A 19,049-nucleotide genomic window follows, 5' to 3' on the forward strand; every position below is an offset into this window, starting at 1 on the left:
ACTCGTACTTTCAAACTAGACAACAACCGTATAAATTGGGGAACCAAATGGAAAAATTGTACGAACACAAGAGCTCTTATCTAACACACCACGAGAACCCTTTAGCCTGTACGCCATACACGTAGTTCAACAATGATGAAGTGATTAGTACATGAAAAAAAATCAGAAAAACCACCTTGCGTTTGTGATGATATCGGTTAGGAAGAGGGGTTTTCTGGATGAAATTTGCGATTATGATGGGATGAACTCCGGAACATAATCCAACCACTACTTACGCCGGTTAAAAAGTTGTCGATGGGAGCGATGCAAACTGTTGTTATTATCAATTCTACTTCCATCACCATGTGATACGCACACCTGGAAGGACTAATTGAGGATGGATTTTCTAATGTCTAAATGTTGTTTGAAACATTGTACATGTGTATTGGCCAACATCGAATCTCTCTTCAAATAATTACTCCTAATCAAAGCTGGCTGGGCAAAACTGCTCCTTGGGAACATGGTAACGAAGTACGAACCATCGTAAATGCAAAACCATTGTGCACCCATTCGTTGCAAAAAGACGAAGCGATGAAGAACGTCCTGAAGATGTAGGGAACTGGGATAAAATCCTATACAAATTAGAAAGCAAACACTCGAAGCGAAGAATATTTAACACTTACAGTAAAATACAAAATTATCGAGAAAAGCGAACCTAAGCTCATATATAAAAGCATCCTGGTAGCAGTGAGGAAACTCACATTGTTGATTCTAATATGAATTGCATTAGTACAGAGCAGAAGAGAACACTTGGAAAAACGGCAGAATGCAGCGAAAACGATCGAAACGAATAGGAAGAAAAAGTGTAGTAGAATAAAAAAAACAGTGCAGAAAAAACAATACTAATACAACAAACACTGATGTTCTTGTTCAGTATGTGTGTAAAATATTTAAAAAGAAAACAACAGCAAATGAAAACAAAACTAAGCGACAAAAGAAAACATTAAATTCCAAACCAATCATTGTTTCTGTGCACAACTTCTTGTGGAGTGAGAACAAATTGATAACAAGTAGATACTCTCTGATTTTATGGTAAGTTTATTGACATTTTTTTTGTGTTGCACATTGATTATACAATTAGTATACATCTAGGATTATACATTTCTGAGACCAATCTTGTCCACCCTTCATCCATTGACCCTTCGTTAACTGTGTTCACGTTCTTGCATCTGTGGAACGTATTTTCGCGCGTCTTGTTCTCATTATAAAATGCATATCAAAACGTATACCACTAAAAACTAGAAGTAAATCTTCTCAAACGTGATTATAACGACGATAAGCGGCAACCCCAACTTATAGATTGCCACCAACAACAGAAAATGTGTAGATACATTGCACAGACCTAGCAAAATCCCGCGTAGAAGAAAATAAGAAATAACAAAAATAAACTCTTCACCCTTACAGGGCGAGATTGGAACCATCGGTAACTTTACCCTTTAGCTTTAGTGCTGTTGCAGCCTGGTAGTGTACACTTGTATCCCTGTATATCGTGTGGGGCGGATGTGGCCTTTTAGGCTTCCGGGACGACATCATCCGACAGCCAGAAGAACTGCCGGATCTCGTCAATGTCGGACGGACGACAATGGGGCGGCGTCGAGCTGCCGTCAGCTACCAGGTTCTCTCGTAATGAGGCCATTGTCTGCGCGTTGCGCTTACCGACTACGGCAAGATCGACCATCGGAGCTGGATAGTGTTCACCGATGACGCACCCGTACTCGGTTTGCTGCTCCCGGTTCGCTTTCCACGGCTCATGGCTAGTGGGAACGAAAAGAAAAAGGATAAAAAATATGTTGCTTATAATGATCGCTGGCGAGAACCTACATAAGCTCCGGTGGATAGTTGGCCAACTCGGGCACATAGCGCTTCACGTAGCTTCCCTTGGGGTCGAGGCGCCGTCCGAGAGAGATCGGGTCGGTGCACTTGGACGAGTCGAGTAGCCGCTCAAACGCGGATGAGGACACCCACATCCAGTTGCCAGCGCAAACGGACCAATCCGCATCGAGTAGATACTTCAGGAAGTGCTGCAGGCCCGCCTCCCAGCTGATCCACAGGCCGCCTCGAGTGAGAAAGCTGGAAGACGATGTTAAACGATTTATTTTGTCACACGGATATGATTCTTTAACGAACAGTCCCGTTGCTCTGGGATTACCCAGAAGCAAACCCGTTCATCACGCAACAAATGCGAACTAGAGGGCATAAAGGGAAAGAAAGACGAATACATTACCAGCAACCGGGCGAAGATCGCACGAGGATCGTTTCATCTTATTGCGTTTTCTTTTCACCTTCACCTTCGTATCATCATCTTCATGGCATCATTTGCATAACAGAACGAAGGGACTGGATACATGGGGAACATTTGCAAATTTAACATTCGCTCTAAATATGTTAATCCATAACAATGCTATAGCAGGAATCAATGTAACGGCTATTTAGCACGTATTAATACAATTTTACAGCAGGAATGAATGTAGTGGACCCAATGTTTTTTTTTCCTATATTTAGCCAAAAAAAAGGCTGATTATGCTTCTCAAGCACAGAGATAACAGCTGTAGGACACATGACTGCAATTTGACAACAAGATTACTTGTGCTAACAACTTTTTGATTTCGATACACGCCTCTATCTGTTTTTGCAAACGATTTGAATAATCTGATAAGGCGCCCAAATTATTAAACAATTTGCGAGAATACTAGCTACTTACGTCGCGGTAATGTTGCGCAGAATGTGATGCAGCCAGCCTTCGGCCAGCAGTTGACGCATGGCCGCATCGATCATCGGGAAACCCGTCCGACCCTCCTTCCAACGGGCGAGCGAATCGTCCATCGGCTCGTACCAAGGGATGTTCAGACAGATCGGATTGCGCTCCATTTCGCCGTAGTAAGGATTCTGCACCGACATGGTGTAGAAGTACTCGCGCCATACCAGCTGTCCGGTGATGTGCTGCCCACCCGGGTACTTGAACTGGCTGTCCGACTGCACCTTGGCGAACAGATCGTGAACGCACCAGTAGAACAGGCGCACGGACAGGCATCCGAAGCGAAGGGCGGCACTCATCGACGTCGCAGGGCCCAGTATCTCCGGGTTGGCCTGCGTTGGAAGGTAGTATCCTTCACGGAATGCTTCCTCCTCCTGCTTGAGCCGTGAGCCAAGAGCGGAAAGGGCTCGCGTCTCACCACCGATCCATTTTTGGTACGCGATGTCCGCCTGTCCATCGTAGCGTATCCCAAAATCTTCGGGCGTTGGAATCTTCGTGAATAACTTCAGCTCCGAGGACAGAATGGCCGGAATGCGGCCAAATTCGATATACTCAAAGTTGGGGGCTCCAACGGGACGCGGTGGTTCTCCTATAATATTCACCGTATGCTATAGAGGGGAGAGAAAACAAATAAATCCTTTTATATGGCCTGGGACCGATCGAGCATCGTCAAGCATTTGACCTACCAAAAACATCTGATATGTCAGCGGTGGAATATCTCCATTCGTCTGGATCACCTCCAGCGGATTCCAAAGCGTATGTGAGACATGCTCGACGCAACGGACATCCATGGACTGGCACAGTTTCGCCACCCGATCATCGCGCTCCTTCCAAATCGGTTCACAATCCTGCTCGAAGCATACTTTTTTAACGTTCAGCTCCTCGAACAAGCGTCGCAGCACGGTCACACTATCCCCACGGAATACGAGCAGTTGCCCGCCGAGCTCACGGAATTGGCGGTCAAGGTCAGTCAGCGATTCCAGCAAAAACTTCATCCGATTGTAACCGACGATTTTGGTACCTTTTGCGGGGGGGAAGAAACGTAGCAACCGGGTCACTTGCTGATCATCTGGATCTGGGCAATTATTGTTGAAACATACCTGCACTTTCCCCATCGAATATAAACACTGGGAACAGCTTCACCGTTTCGCTCGAATGATTTGCGCAGTCATTTTTCAGCGCTTCCAGGAGGCTCGGATTATCGTGCAATCGGAGTCCGTGGCGGAACCAGAGTATATTATTGATCGTCATTTTTACGAGGAAGTGCGCAAGATGCGCTCACCGTACTCTTTGCAGCTGTCAAAGACGACCTCGCTCAAGAGTACGTACGATGTTTCCTATTGCGTGATAGGACACAACTTTCCCGACCAACCGCAAACCTCGCACTCCTCCTGTTGGCACTGGTAGAACTCGTTTCTAGCGAACGCGTTTAGGTGTTACCTGCGCTTCCGTGTGTTATGGGAAAAATTTTCGTTTTGAAGCGGATTAGCTAAAGGAACAAACCGTGCGTCACAATTTGCGGGTAGTGTTCCCCGCGAACTGGTTTTATCGCCGAAAACTTATGTGTTCGTGGTGTTGTTGCTGTTTGTGTTGCTAGCAACCGCGCAGCAAACGATGTTGTACTTCTGTCAGCCTGCTACTGACAGCTGATAATGAACAAAACAAGGGGGTACAGTGGAGGACAACATCTTAGCACCTGTTGCTCTAGCATAGCCGTTGGGGGAGCTCGACGACACGTGAAAATCACCCCACGGATCTCCCAGATATTTAACTATCGAAAGAACTAGTTAGTAAGTATACCAATTTCAATCATTGAGGTCAATTATACTTTAAAAGATGGTATAGTGGTTAGGTAAGCACTTGGTAACTTGTTGGCAGACGCATCATGACGTTCGTAATGCCACCCTGATTTTCTCGGAAAAAGGGTTATCGACTTTACAAGGAGTACAACCACGGAGTGGTTTTATGCTGAGCTTTCTTCGAGCATAATTACCAACCAGGAATAGCTGCAATTGTTGGTGGACGACAAAAGTAAAGGATTGTTTGCGGCATGTGCTATCCGTATATCAACGATATTAAATTAGCTGTTAGCTATAAGAAGTTCAGACAATCGTTAATGCTTTGATATTAAAGATGTGTTGTCTGGATTGGGCTACCAGAATTTGAACCCACCATACACGGGATAAGACGAATGTTAATGTTAAGAATTGTTAGACAACGAACACAGAAATAAGTTCAGCCAGTTCCAATTTCTACTAGAGAAAAAACGCTATATAGTATGCACAAACTGTGAACACAAGAAACATAATTCGATCCATTATCTATTCCTCGGTTGCCAACCTTTTACTGAGGAACCATTTTTTCTTCCGGTTACAGCACTTGTACGGACTCTCTCCAGTACCTAAGCGACGTCTACGTACTTACGTTTTGCAGCTTGAAAATCAGAAACATAACTGTTTCCAAACATCCCCCACAAGAGACCAATACGGCCAGAACTTCCCAAGCACAAATTCCGACAAAACCCGAATCCTTGTTGATAGAAAGCACATGCGCATTAGGAATTCCTAATCTTACAATTTGAAATCTACTATAGACGTTTTAGGATCAACAAATTTGGTATTTTAGATAATTGTATTCTATTTTGCAGAAAAAAGGTTATCTGATGTTCTTTTGGTGCATCGATGCACAGCGATCGCTATGCAAATGGTTGGTGAAATTGTGGTGATCTTCCAGAAAAAAAATCTTAACGTCTATCTCTGTAGGTATTTTGGAGCATTTTGTGAATTTGAAATCTCATTTTGGAGGAATATCGTAGTCGCGTTCCAAAATGTAATTTGACAGAAATGTTGACCAAGGGTTCATGTCTTTGCAAGGTGTTACGAGTTGTAATTTGATTTTATTTAGGCATTTTTAAAATTTCTCATATGTTTTAAGATAGCATTCTATTTTTGAAAAAAGGATTGATTTACGTGGATTTTTATTGATATTTCAAAATTGGTAAAAACACAATCAAGATCATTAAACTCTGCGAAAACGAAATGCAATTGTCAAAACAGCCGCCATTTCAATCAAGTAAACTTTTTAGTGTATCACCTCTGCAGCCCTCTGGGACACCCTAGCTTTTCCCTACGTGCTTCAATATCGATGGCAAATCTTCATCGTGAAGTCCTATTTCATTCCGCGTGTATAATTTAGTCTGCGATCGCGAATCCAGACCAATTTCCACTCGTGTGAATCCGTGAGACAAAATTCTTTGTCGAATGTATGTTTTCGAGTGAGTCACAGTGAGCTGATTGATCAAAGTAAAAGACTTTCCTTTCACAATTGCACTGCGTCACTGCAATTATATTTGGATTATTTTATACATGGCTACCTTGCGAAGATTGTGCAGTTATTGTTGAATGGCATGTTCAGGAAAACACCAGCAGTATGAACATCGTAAAGCCAAACGCTTTTGTATTTAGGATACCTGAAATATTCTTCCTAATTATGTGCTAATGTAATATATCGCCGTATTGGCCGCGGTGTTCTTGAAATGCCCGTAGATTATACCATGAACTGTGTGGCATTGGGGCTTACTGGCATTACGGAAGACAGCCTGCGAATTCCCATCAAGTAGTCCTCCTTTTTGTTTTAAACTTCCTTCATTCCCCCGTTTTTAGCTTTTGCTATTGGCAAACAATAATGTGAGTGAAAACGAGTGATGAAGTGAAAATCCAACATTAAGATAAATTATTAACCCTTCCCCTAATACGCATCGTCGGATGTTTTTCAATCATGATCGGCAGTACCGTTTTGAAAAAGCATTCCTTTTCGGAAAGTTCCCGTGCATGCTAAACTCAAGCGTATATTGCACATTTGTTTGACTTCAATGATTTCAGTCGGTAGCAATCTTTGGCACTACAAAATAACTTTCTTACTTTTCTTGTCACCCGATGTGTGCGTGGGGTGGGCGTGGTGTGGTGGTGTGGTAGAGGGTTAGCATGGGGCGAGAACTGGTTGGGTAAAGCTCAAAATGAAAATTCAGCAGAACAGTTAAACCGCGGACATGTTTGTGCGTTACGTCCGAATGGACTGTATTATTGCACTGGCACTGATCTGGTGAGAATCTTTCGAATGGAAACGTACAGCGAAGTGATATAAACTAAACAACAAGAGTGGAAAACAGCCGAGCTGCGCAAAACCCGGAAGTGTGTACGGTCGGGACGTAATGTTGAAGTTTCCGATGTTTTTCAGTACATTCAGTTTGTGATGTGTGTAGCCAAGCGATTTTCGATATGTTGTGTGCCCTGTGCGTGTAATTATACGTGTGTGTATATGTTTCTCATAAATTGATGAAGTTCATGTTTAGTGGAATGCAAACTTTTGCTACGGAGAAAGGGCCAACAACGTATTTGTGTGGAAATCATCGACAAAGGACTTCATTACATCCCTGCAGTCCCTGCCTGCCTTTCCTCCAGGATATACGAGTTAGGGGTTAAGGAACAAGCTACAGTGTCTATACTTAGGCCACGGAGTTTCATTGATCTGTCGTCAGGAAAGAAGCGTGTGTAATAGGGTCCTTCTTCGTGCAAAGTCCTAATAAACATAGCTCCACTGGGTAAATGTATTTTGAGAACTGTACCAGCAGCAGGACACAATAATTTAGGACAAAAAATGTTCGGGTCAAGAAGAGGCTGCATAACTTTAAATGAGAATTCCTCTTTTTAAAATTCATAGAAAACACAAAATACATGTAACTGCTGTTCTGATAAAATCGTGGTATTATAAAACAATTTTTTTTCTTTTCCGTGTCCTGCCCTGGATTTACAATTTCTCTGTTTTAGCTGGTTCTACGTATTGGAGGCATAAACATAAACATAATTCCACTCGATAGCAGTAGCGAAGAAGGCTGTTGTGCGCACGAAGCCAAACGTCATTCGTCCTGGTGTGAATGTGTTAGTATACCAGGTAGAAGTGTGACGGACGGATCTGTCAAAGCTCGACGATTACCTCTGTTTCAAGCGAAAAAATTCTCTAGTGATTTTAGCTTGTGATTGCCGATTCTAAACATAAAACTAAGTGCAAAGTGTTGTGAAAGTTGATTTGAAAGTCGTTTGTACGAGTGCAAACACACTCCATCTCCTCCCAGTGCGTTTTTAGGGTATCCCGCAAGCCATCAGCGCCACAACAAACAAGCAGCAGCAGCAGCAGCCAACACCAAGGAACCATCATCTCCATCATCGCAGACGTCGGATCCAAACAGGAACCGGAATTATTATTAGTTGCCTTTCCCCAGCCTACCCTCCCTCATCCATTCCCGCGGCGTTGTGTGCCCCTCCCCAGCCCTCCGCAGGTGTGGTGAGGAGGCACTGCACCAACATTCGGCGTGATGGCGTGCCTGAATACGCTGAAGCTGGAAATCAAAACGCTCGAGCAGGTCTTCCCGAAGAACCATGAACGGTTCCAGATCCTTAGCGCCACGGTGGACGAACTGAGCTGCCGCTTCATCGGCCGCAACGGCAAACAATACGTAATCCATGCCAACATTACGGTACGTAACGGTTTCATGCTCCGTGCTTTATGCCCTTTTTTGTTTTGTTTTACGTCTTACCTTCTTGGGATAAGCAAATATGGAGACAGGTCCTTTTGGAGATGCTAGCGGAAATCCTCTAAAGGTTAATTAAAACGGATCCATTGATTAAAAAATGCCCTCCGATAGCTATCAGACATCCTTATGGAATCAGGACACTTACGAAGCCGATCAAGCCTGGGAAAATCATAGATATGACGTTGTAGAGTATTGAATTGCTTTGGTCGAAGAACTTGCTATAGTTTCTGTCGTAGTCTACATAATGTATTTCCGACACGTACATGCATATGTTTTTGTTTTGCATATGGCACATATCAAAGTGCAATCGGTGCAGGAATCCCATAAACATTTTTGTTAGCCTTCTCAAAAACCTTCAAGAAAGTTATTTTGCTTGATTCATCCTAGATAACAAAGACATTGCATTATGTGCAAAGTTCTACAAACGACAGGTCAATTTTGGTTTCTTAGCATCATTATAGATTTCTGATAACGTAGCATTTAATAACAAATATTAATGATTTAATGTCATCTAAAAGTGTATCTATTGTAATTTTGTTCACACCATTCATATTTAAAAAACGCAATTTAATTTATTATATTGAGTTAAAGGGGTTGGCTCTTGTTTCAGACGCGCCATTGTTGACGACATAAAATTATTCCGATACACCTGCACTGCACTGTCACCGAATGCACCAGCTGTTTAGCAGTTGCATTCCTAGGTTTTCGTCATCCTCGTTCTAGTTCTTGTTGACAATCCTTCGATTGATTCGTTGCTCAATGTTATTTGATGCTATTATTTCAGTAGCAAAAGTAATGCGCAACTGCATTTGGTTTGCAAGAGAATATTCCTGTCTTGTTTTTCTTGCGCAAGATAAATTTTAACTTTATCCATTGACCATTGACCGTCATCAAGGCCGAAACATAACAGAAGAGGTTATTGACTTTCCGATTTGTTTTATAAATTGAATACAAATGAAAAACATTTACAAACATAAAATGAACATTTTTTTCTTTGATGCGAAACAACAAAATGGAAATAATTCGTCAAAAAGCTTGTCCGCACTACGGTTTTGATTTAACGATTTTTTTTTCTGGAATTACCAGCCTTAAACATGTCCATTTAACAACATTTTTCATTATTCTTTACAGGAAACATACCCATCCACACCACCAGTATGGTTCGCCGAGAGTGAGGACACGAGCATCAGTAACGCCGTGCAAATACTTACGAATACGAACGGACTAGATAATCATGTTATAAATCAGGTGAGTAGCGTACAATTCGCATTTCCACGGTTAGAGCTCTACGCATGAAATGACAAAACATGCTGTTTTTTCTTCTCCATCCCATCATAGGTTCATATACTGCTACGGGAGCTCTGCCGGCAGCATACGGTTCCACTACCTCCCGATCTGGAGACGCTCAAAAAGGCCTTCCAACCTAATGGTGGTGCCGCCGGCCAGCTCCAACATCCGGCCGCCCACCACCAGCAGCAGCACGGCATGTCACCTCAGCAGCTCCTTCCGGCGCTCCAGCAGCAACAACACCAGGAGCTGCAGATGCAGCAACAACAGCCGATCGAAGAGATCGACTCCGACTGTGATGATATAGAGGATGTCGTGGGCGAGAGTGATCAGGAGAGCGAAGGCGAAGAGGATCTTCCCCTCGAAATGGACGATGGTCGCAGTACAGCTAAGGTATGGTGGGCGAAATGGGTTGCGTGTTGTAGTAGGCTATAACAAGTCAGCCCAATGAATTGTTTATCATAGTAGGCTGGTGCCATGTGCAAAAGAGTGTGTGATGCCTGCTATGATCGATCTTCTGAGTCTCAGAAAGGAAGAAAGGTGTACTGCAAAACATACAATTGACCGTACAACGCGCTATTAAACTAGGTGTGAATAATTTCTAATAAGAACCAATGTTCACAACAGGATCTTTTCTCGTCACAATTTTTAATTTCCCCATTTCATTTGAGAAAGAAGTATTTCTTTGGTGTGTTGTGTTATTCTTGCCAATTCGCATTACATTCCTTTTGTGGAACACACACTTAATGTTGCTTATCAAGATGACCCATATACACAATCCGGTGCAGGGTGATCTCACCCGGTTCCGGTAGAGTCTTTGATCGTGAGGCCTGTTTCGATTCCAAGTTAACTATTCTCTTTTAAGCTTATAAAAATGATTTTTCCTTGTAATTAAAGTGTTGATCCTTATTTCATTGCAGAAAGACGAAATGGAAGTGGAACATTTAGCCACACTAGAAAGATTAAGACAAACACAACGGCAAGACTATTTGAAGGTAAGTATACGATTTTTCCCTTCGCCTCTAAGAAAAAGTATAAATTTCGTTTTTCTACGCCCTTCAGGGGTCAGTTTCCGGCTCGGTGCAAGCGACGGATCGACTGATGAAGGAACTGCGAGACATTTATCGGTCAGACTCGTTCAAGAATAACATGTACTCTATCGAGCTGGTGAACGATTCGATCTACGAGTGGAATATTCGACTGATGTCAGTTGACCCGGACAGCCCACTGCACAACGATCTGATCCTGCTGAAGGAGCGCGAGGGCAAGGACAGCATACTGCTCAACATTATGTTCAAAGAATCGTACCCCTTCGAGCCACCGTTCGTACGCGTCGTACATCCGATCATATCCGGTGCGTATCCGATGGCCATCCATAGATTTGCGTGGCATTTGCGTAGACTAATTTTTACCTTCCACTGCAGGTGGCTACGTACTGGTGGGTGGTGCAATATGCATGGAACTTCTCACCAAGCAGGGCTGGAGCTCGGCCTACACGGTGGAGGCCGTTATCATGCAAATAGCGGCAACACTAGTCAAGGGCAAGGCGAGGATACAGTTCGGTCCGACAAAGGTGAGACATTTTATACACGAATCCTCAATCAACTTGAAACTATGCCCTTTGATTAACGAATGTGAAGCTGAAAAACTTGATGTCCCCGTTTGCCGACACAAACTCTAATCGAGGTTCAGTCTGTTTCGCAGGGTCAGTACAGCTTAGCTAGAGCGCAGCAGAGTTTCAAATCGCTCGTGCAAATCCACGAAAAGAATGGCTGGTTTACGCCGCCGAAAGAGGACGGTTAAGGACGGTGGCGGGTTGTGGAGGTACCGTGCGTCCGTGGCGATGCTGCAGCGGCAAGTTTTCAGGCATAACGGCAGCTGCTGCGCTCCACTCGGTGTGATCTCCCGACGTTGAGACGATGGCGGTGGAGTGAGTGTAACGGCGAACGAAGACGAAGCAGCATCATCAAGATCCGATGACGATCAAACAGTAAACAAACAAAAACAAACAAACGAGAAAAAACTACTCCTTATAACATAAGTTCTTTTAATCGTGCTTATGTTGGTAGAAATAAGATGTGTCTTTGCGTGTGTGCGAGTGTGTGAAAGCGAACGAATGGCAAATAGCCTCCCTCCGGCGAGGAGGCTAGGAAAAATCCCAGACCCTCCTCCTCCCATGGGAGGGAACGTATGTAGTGTGTTTGTTTGTGAATTATCGGGTTGACCGAAGTATGAACGATTAGGAGTTTCTCGAAATGGACAAAGTACCGGCATAAAATGTAGAGACAAGTGAAAAAGAATAAGCAAAGAGCAATGAATGGAAACCGTCAGCGACAAGTGACGATAGGTAGTAGGAAACATAGAATTACAGATTCACACATACACACAAACCCGTGGAAAACGTTTAGCACACATACACCCACTATTGAAACCACTACCCACTATTATCGGTCCCGAATTTCCTGTGTGTCCAGAGAACGCATACGCGCCGATTCGGGTTCTGCGAGGGTGGAAACGTTCTAACGGGCACCGAAACTCGTGGTCCATCATGTCTGTGCTAATTTCGTGGGTCTTAAAGTTATGTTCAATCCACTATTGAAGGACAGTTCCAGCGGAAAACTAGGAGGTCAGTTGGCTTAATGGAAAAGTAAACATCATTAATTAATAGTAAGCCGCTAACGATGGACGCAATCTATAAACATTTTACATTCTCCTGTAGCTGGTCGTTGTATTACATTCATCCTCTTTAATGATTTGCTTAAAATATAAACGATCGACAAAAAGGAAACCACCCAGAGGAGTACATAGAGTTGGGGGGTTTGTGTTGGGCAACGTAAGAGGTTTAGCAATTAATTGATTAACATTAGTTTAAATTCCCACCATTTCAGTCCTCCTTCCCGTTTGGGATGTGGTTCTGCCACCACACCATACCACACCCCCATACCGGTTATTTCTTAAACCAGCCCTCGCTTTCTGCCCTGCCGACGATGCGGCCACTTCCAAATTACGATCGAGCGGAATCCGAACCCCGTAGCACAAGGCAAATGTGCAAGTGATATATGTTGTAGGGTAGGCAATAAAGAAGTAACACAAAAACAAACAAAAAACAAAATCAGGAGTGCAGAGGAAGATCGAAAGGAGAGAAGGCGATAAGGGTTTGTTCGAGGGTGGTGTGTGTGGGAAGAGGGCAGTGGCTGGCAGCTTCGTGTGGCAATCTTTTGTGTGGTATAATCTAATCCCTACGTTTAGATTCTGACCTGTCCTTTCACTGTCATCATTAGACTGATAGGTAATATAGAAGAATATTGAGCTTTTTTCCACCCCAAACACGCATACAACCTGGTCCCGCAAAGATTTGTCCTTCGAAGCAAGAATTTGGAAGTCGGAGTAAACCAATGGATTTGCGGTAGCAATGGGTGAATCGAGGAAGAAAACAGCTTTCTACGTTTAACGGCAAAGGAGAAAGTGGTGTTTTGGACAATGTATAATTGTTGCAATAATTTCCATCGCAACCGACGATTCTTCCAAGGATAGATGAAAGAGGACAACAGAAGGATAGAAATCTGTTTCTGGTCTTTTCTGTTTATACCAAACTAGAACTGGTAACCGTAAAAGTTTGATTATTTGAAACTACCTTTTCAAACCACAAAAACAGTAAAACCTGAATATTGTCGAAACGAAGATATGAACCAGATGTAGATATAAGCACAAGTGTTTGCTTTCATATGAATATCGGAACACCATTTTTGCAGTCTTCACAACGTACGACGTCTTTGGACGTGAGAAGAACCTCATTAGTGCGAAGGCCTGGGGTTTTACCAAACCTGTTAAAAGTAAACTCGAAGAGCTAGAATAAAGTCCCGGTTTCTTCTGTTCTACGCTATCCAGGTTCTACTGCGTTATATGTTTAAAACAACAGGTATTAAAACAATGACTACTAGATCCCTCGGCTGGCCATCGCTGCGGGACGGTTCATTAAAATAACCAAATGTTTTAATGCTTTTTACGTTCACCTTACTGAAAGAACATCGGGAAAAACTGGAGTCGATAGGACCTAAGTACTACCAGCAGGAGAAATCCATCCTCACAGTGGACTGTGTTTCCATGGGAAGATTGCCAACATTCGAAATTGCACATTTTTGTGACTCGGACTATGGAGCGTGTGGGGAAAAAAAAAAAAGAAAAGTGAAGAACACGGAAATTGGTGTGTGCATGATGATGATGATGATGCGTGTATGTAGTTTGCGCTTTTTGTCACACTTATTAATGCTGAATTAGCGTGGTAGAAGCGCACAGCAAAAGAGTTAAGTAAGATGACACGATATATCATAACGAAAATGCGTAATAAATGTATGATAGGAATTAGACGATGGAACAAGGGGAAGCGAAGTTCGCGCTGCGATCGCGCGCTCTTGTGGTGGATTGTGTTCCACCCAGCAAAAACAAAAACAGTAGGCGTTAGAACTTTTACATGGGAAATGAGATGAAAATAAAAACGTTCGTCTTTCTTTGTATTTTTATGTTTAATTGCATCAGACTGTGAAATATGTAAAATAGATCGATTACTAGAGCAGGCGAGGATAAAATTTACGAAGGATGAAAAAAAAGGATTAACGAAATAATACGAAATCCAAAAGGAGCGAAAAACTGCAGATCGGGAGGCGAATTCAAACAAAAAACAGAGAAAGAAGCAACTTGCAAGCAATGTTGCACTTGTGAGAGAACACGGATGGGCGTATATTAAAGTAAGGGGAAAATATTAAGATTAAGAACAAGAAAACAATAGTTTATATAAAATTATAAATAAATACATATATATAAAATATATATATATTACACACATATATATATATATTAATAAATAATGAAGTAATAAATTCAAACCCTTTCAGAACAGAAACGAAACAGACGGTTTATTGCGAGTTATAAATATTATGAAATGGAGTTTTCCAAATAATTACTGATTCGTTTAAAGGTTAAAATATATTTTATATTTTAAAAACTTTTTTCATACACACATAAATGCGTCACCATGCACTTGACGGTCCATCGATGGCCGCCAGAGTTTGTGATCAGAAACCTTTCACATACTTTTTCTTCGCCGGACGGGTAGTGGTGGAAGGTTTCGGTTCCGCTTGGACTTCGAAAACTGCTCGAGAAAGTGATGCCGTGTCATTCTGCGAGATTACTTCCATCAGTTGTTCATCGCGCAACCGTTGGAATTGGTTTGGTAGTTCAACCTTATTGGCGTTTTTCGGTTCTTGCCACGGTTGTAGCCCAAATTCGTCGTACGGTATTTCGTCCTGAATCTCACTCATGTGTTCATCGGCCCTACCCAATCCAAACTGTTCGGCAGAAGTCGTCTTCGCAACCCAGCTACCAACTCGCTCGTTCACGTTCTGGTAGGGTGGCAGCTTGGTAGGAATTTGCTCCGGGAAGCCTTGGGCAAACGTTCCACCAACTGGTCCACCGTAGCCCCAAACGGCTAGCATTCCGGGCGCTAGGACATCCTTGTATTCCTGCAGTTCCTCGATTGTTTGACGCCAGGCTAGAGGCTCTGGTCGTTGCCGAGGACCGTTGGAAACTGTCGCCCGGGCAGAGACATAATCACCCGCAGCTGAAGCCGACAAGGATGTATCGGAGACGGATGAAATGGACCTCGTGGGACTTGGCTCCCTGCACATTTGCGCACTCAAATCGGCCTGCTTTTCGCGCTGCCCTCTAGACCATTTTTTGGTTGGAGGGCGAAATACGATGTCCTTTAGCTCGTTTGGGTCGTGCGTGCAGTTAAAGATGTCGCGAAACCTTTTTAACGTTCTAAAATCGGTTGCCTTGTACGGTTTGGGTTTTATCGATTCATCCAGCAGCAGCTTCTCGTGCCAATGGTGCAGCTCTTCCGTAACGTTCGAATGTCCTATCCGGGATCGTGTAAGATCGCTCGCCGATGATGAGTCTTGCTCCGGTCGCTTTGTGACTATTTTTTGATGCAATAAATCTCCACCCGATGTTAGTAAAATAATATGAGGGTAGCCATCTTCTTCTTCGCCGCCATTTCCATTCGCCGGAAGCAGCACCATTCCGGACTGGCAGGCATAGAAACGCCGCTTCAGTGGCTCGTGGGTACTGAGGCAGTGGCCACTCGCCTGAGCTTTCCTGTAAGCGTCATGGAACGTCGGTGGATGCAGTGGAAGGTGCCGGGTGTAGTATTGTGGTTTTTCGGAGGCCGAACCCTTGATGCATGATTTCGTGAACGAACACACACCGTAACTCATCGGCAAATGGCTACCGACCAAAAGGAAATGTTGATGTCCACTCTCCTCATCCGTTTCATCGCTCCCAGCGTATGCAACGTGACTCATGAACGCTGGCCGCTGTTGAAGGTTGTGTGCAAACACTATCAAAACGTTGACTCGTAACATGCTTTCATCGTTGATCGAGCTGGATGATGAGCTACTCGCTTTGTCGCATTCGAGACTTTCCACGTTTGCAACAATAATCTTATGGCACGTGGCTATAAAGATAAGTCTCTCAGACGGCGCTACTTCGAGGGCGCTCGCTCTTTCACATGCCATAGTCCATTGAGATATGCTGGAACTTCCCCGTAACACGAACGTGGCGTTAGGGCTTTCCACTTCCTCATCCGAATCGCTACAATCAACGCAACTGTCGGTTTCCTCTCGGATTGAGTAAAGGTGAATCTGATGACGGTTCAAGCAGGCAACCAAAGAACGTCCGTCTACACACCTCACCGCCGCCCAGTTGTCTTCCTTTCGAATTTCTTCCGTCTTCTTTTCCAAGCGGCCTTCATTCCTTGGCAGTTTCTTGGTACATTTTTCGACAGGATCTGCTTTACGATCGATTTGCCATAACCGTATATGTCTCCTGTAGTCTACCGTACAAATGCTGATCGTACGTCTAACTAGGAAACCGAAATTGACCATGCAAACGCTAGCGAAGGGCACCTTCGAACGGATACGTTGAGTTGCACGCCATTCCGTATCGTCGGACGACATAGTGCTCAGTTCTTCATCGTTTTCCTGTCTACCACTGGGTACGTTACGAAGAACAACAATAGTATGACGCTTCCGGATGAGAACACAACGCCCTCCGGGGTCGGCAGTTATCTCCAGTACCGGACCAGCATCTTCCGATAGGTAGTTGGCTGACTTTTTGGCCTCAATTTTGTTTGGCACTTCCGAGCCGAGGTGGTCGAGCTGAATGATGTTCACCTCTTCGAGATTTCCTCCACACGCTGCGAATACGGTGGCGAGCGTCCTGCTGCCTTCCGGTGCAACGATGGTGGCCATGGAACCACCAGTAAAGTGATAGTCATAGCCGGATTCGAGCAAAAGGTACGGATCGGGGTCTCGATCGAGAAGGCCTGCATAAATGACAGCGGCGCTATTCTTGACGGTAGGGTCTTCCTCAACCTCCCGTAGATCCAGGTCCGGCCGCGTCCGGTGCGTCTCGATGAGCTTGTATGACCGATGTACGCTGGTCAGCTCGCGCTTATAGTTGTACTTTGCGAGAACTTGCCGCACCATAAGATCGGGTGACGTCGGACCTGGACCAGGTGTGCAGTACAGTGGCACCGGCAGGCCTACCGTCCACGGTGTTTTGATTTCAAAATGGCTAAAAAGAGTTTCATTTCGAAGTACGTTCGGCTGCAGTGGAACCTGGAGCACATTGTGATGTAGGTGGAACTGCTGGTAGGTTTTGTTCGGATTACTGATCAGGCTTTGCACCAGTGGTCTAAGTACAGGATTAACCCACTGTAAAAAGAAAGCCATTCATTATGTGTGATTGATTAAGGCACAAAAATTCTGAGCTTACCTCTACCGGGCGGAACCTTTTACCATCGGCTTGGTTCTCGTCGGTGGTATTTTTTCTCTTTCGGGATTCCGTTGATTTCCTGCTTCCTTCTGCTTCCCCTTTTGAGTCACTTATTCCGTAATCGTTGACAATTTTCGTTAAAAAACGAAGCAGTTCATTGGATTCGCGTTTTTCCATCGTTATACTTCATCGAAATTCATAAACAAACCAAAAACGCGCACGTGTTGTGTTTTGAAGTGTTGGCAGTTTAATTTCGGATCGGATTCCGGAGAGGAAGTCTTTGCCAACGGCGCCAATGTTTTTATCAAATGTCTGAACATGTTAATGCAGGCAGAATGTTGCTCGATGGTTCTTTTTATTTACCATCCTTTAAAGTTGTGATCTCCACTGTTGTATTATAATTATTGAACTCTAGGTCGGATTCAAAACAACGAATCAATCGGAGCGAGTTACCTTGAAACTTTTCATCACCACTGTGTACCACCCCATCATTGGGGTGAAGAAACAAACACAATTACACATGTTGAGAGGACTGGCTTAATGCAGTGCTGCCAAAGTACGAAGAAGTTGGAAAATGTGTTTAGTTGTTTTTTGTTTATAGTTTCTTACAACAGTCCCAATAAATTCTCAGAGAATGTAGATTCTTTTAAAAAGAATAATGAAAATGTTATTTCATAGAGCATAAGAGCTGAAAATGCGTAACTTAAAATAATTTGCATAATAATTCCAATGGCAACACTGCTAAATTTTCGGAACGTATCCAATGTAAACAAACAACTGTCTGTTGAAGTTACATAAAAATACGTTCTCGTACACTATTGCTCACGTTTGCTGCCGATAAGTATAGTTTAAGTTTAACATCGATTACACGAAGCAATGTCGATCAACTCAGGCGCCCGAGGATTCCGCAGAGCACCATCGTTAATTCGAAACAGCTTCGATCAGATCAAGACCCGGTACGCCGGTTTTCAGTCTCGCATCGATTCGATCACTATCCCCGAGCGGTACAAAGGGACGATACTGGAAAAATGGGCCACTTATTGGAAGAACCTCGTAATAGACTACAAGGAGATGGTCATCGACACAGGGCGAACGATGCGCGATCGCCCGGTACGGAGTGGCGTGTACCTTTCACTACTAGCATCGGCCACCTACGCCGGTGCGAAAAATCCCTCTGAGACCGACTTCTACGACCAATACCGGCGGGCGTACAATGAGCTTTCCCTCGTACATCCAACTTGCCAGAATCCAGTTGCATCCCAACACATCACCTTTCTGGAGCGTTGCCACAACGAAGGCATCATAAGGCGGCTATCGTTGGGTGTGGTGTCGTTCATGTGGCTGGATAACTACGACCGAGGACTAGCAATCTATAAAGCAGTATGTCCATACCTCCAACCACGCTATCTAACCTTCCACCAACGCATTGTCGACGTTGGCTTCAATGGCAAATTTTGGACACTCGAGCGGAAAATGGTTGACTACGACATCAATGAAGAAAACTTATAAAATTAGTAGGACAAATATAAAACCACTTTTGTTGTT

At 43.8% G+C, this 19,049-nt stretch overlaps 4 protein-coding genes across 8 annotated transcripts; 2 read left to right on the forward strand and 2 right to left on the reverse strand.

The window, feature by feature from the left end:
• Nucleotides 1-1,062: 1,062 nt before the first annotated feature.
• Nucleotides 1,063-4,382, reverse strand: LOC131261033 (cryptochrome-1). The gene is made up of 5 exons (XM_058262918.1): nt 3,895-4,382; nt 3,481-3,815; nt 2,741-3,402; nt 1,861-2,109; nt 1,063-1,793 (listed from the first exon to the last, which is right to left on the reverse strand). The coding sequence occupies exons 1-5, from the start codon at nt 4,043-4,045 to the stop codon at nt 1,550-1,552; spliced, it is 1,641 nt and encodes a 546-aa protein (XP_058118901.1). The 5' UTR covers nt 4,046-4,382; the 3' UTR covers nt 1,063-1,549.
• Nucleotides 4,383-5,935: 1,553 nt separating this feature from the next.
• Nucleotides 5,936-11,680, forward strand: LOC131260805 (ubiquitin-conjugating enzyme E2 Q2). 5 transcript variants are annotated; one of them, XM_058262629.1, is made up of 8 exons: nt 5,936-6,056; nt 7,621-8,327; nt 9,516-9,632; nt 9,723-10,064; nt 10,592-10,666; nt 10,734-11,025; nt 11,096-11,244; nt 11,364-11,680. In XM_058262629.1, the coding sequence occupies exons 2-8, from the start codon at nt 8,166-8,168 to the stop codon at nt 11,472-11,474; spliced, it is 1,248 nt and encodes a 415-aa protein (XP_058118612.1). In that variant the 5' UTR covers nt 5,936-6,056; nt 7,621-8,165; the 3' UTR covers nt 11,475-11,680. The 5 variants fall into 5 exon arrangements, with proteins under 5 accessions (XP_058118612.1, XP_058118611.1, XP_058118615.1 ...); XM_058262628.1 differs by having other exon boundaries at nt 5,979-6,068; XM_058262632.1 differs by having other exon boundaries at nt 5,979-6,068; nt 11,376-11,680.
• Nucleotides 11,681-14,561: 2,881 nt separating this feature from the next.
• Nucleotides 14,562-17,682, reverse strand: LOC131260804 (uncharacterized). Its single transcript, XM_058262627.1, has 2 exons — nt 17,505-17,682; nt 14,562-17,443 (listed from the first exon to the last, which is right to left on the reverse strand). Exons 1-2 carry the CDS (start codon nt 17,679-17,681, stop codon nt 14,744-14,746), a joined length of 2,877 nt encoding a protein of 958 aa, XP_058118610.1. The 5' UTR covers nt 17,682; the 3' UTR covers nt 14,562-14,743.
• A 611-nt stretch (nt 17,683-18,293) lies between these two features.
• LOC131258677 (mitochondrial import inner membrane translocase subunit Tim29) lies at nt 18,294-19,046 on the forward strand. Its single transcript, XM_058260034.1, has one exon. The coding sequence runs from the start codon at nt 18,381-18,383 to the stop codon at nt 19,011-19,013; it is 633 nt and encodes a 210-aa protein (XP_058116017.1). The 5' UTR covers nt 18,294-18,380; the 3' UTR covers nt 19,014-19,046.
• The last annotated feature ends 3 nt before the right edge of the window (nt 19,047-19,049 follow it).

Source organism: Anopheles coustani, chromosome 3, assembly GCF_943734705.1.
Source record: "Anopheles coustani chromosome 3, idAnoCousDA_361_x.2, whole genome shotgun sequence".
Lineage (NCBI taxonomy): Eukaryota > Metazoa > Arthropoda > Insecta > Diptera > Culicidae > Anopheles > Anopheles coustani.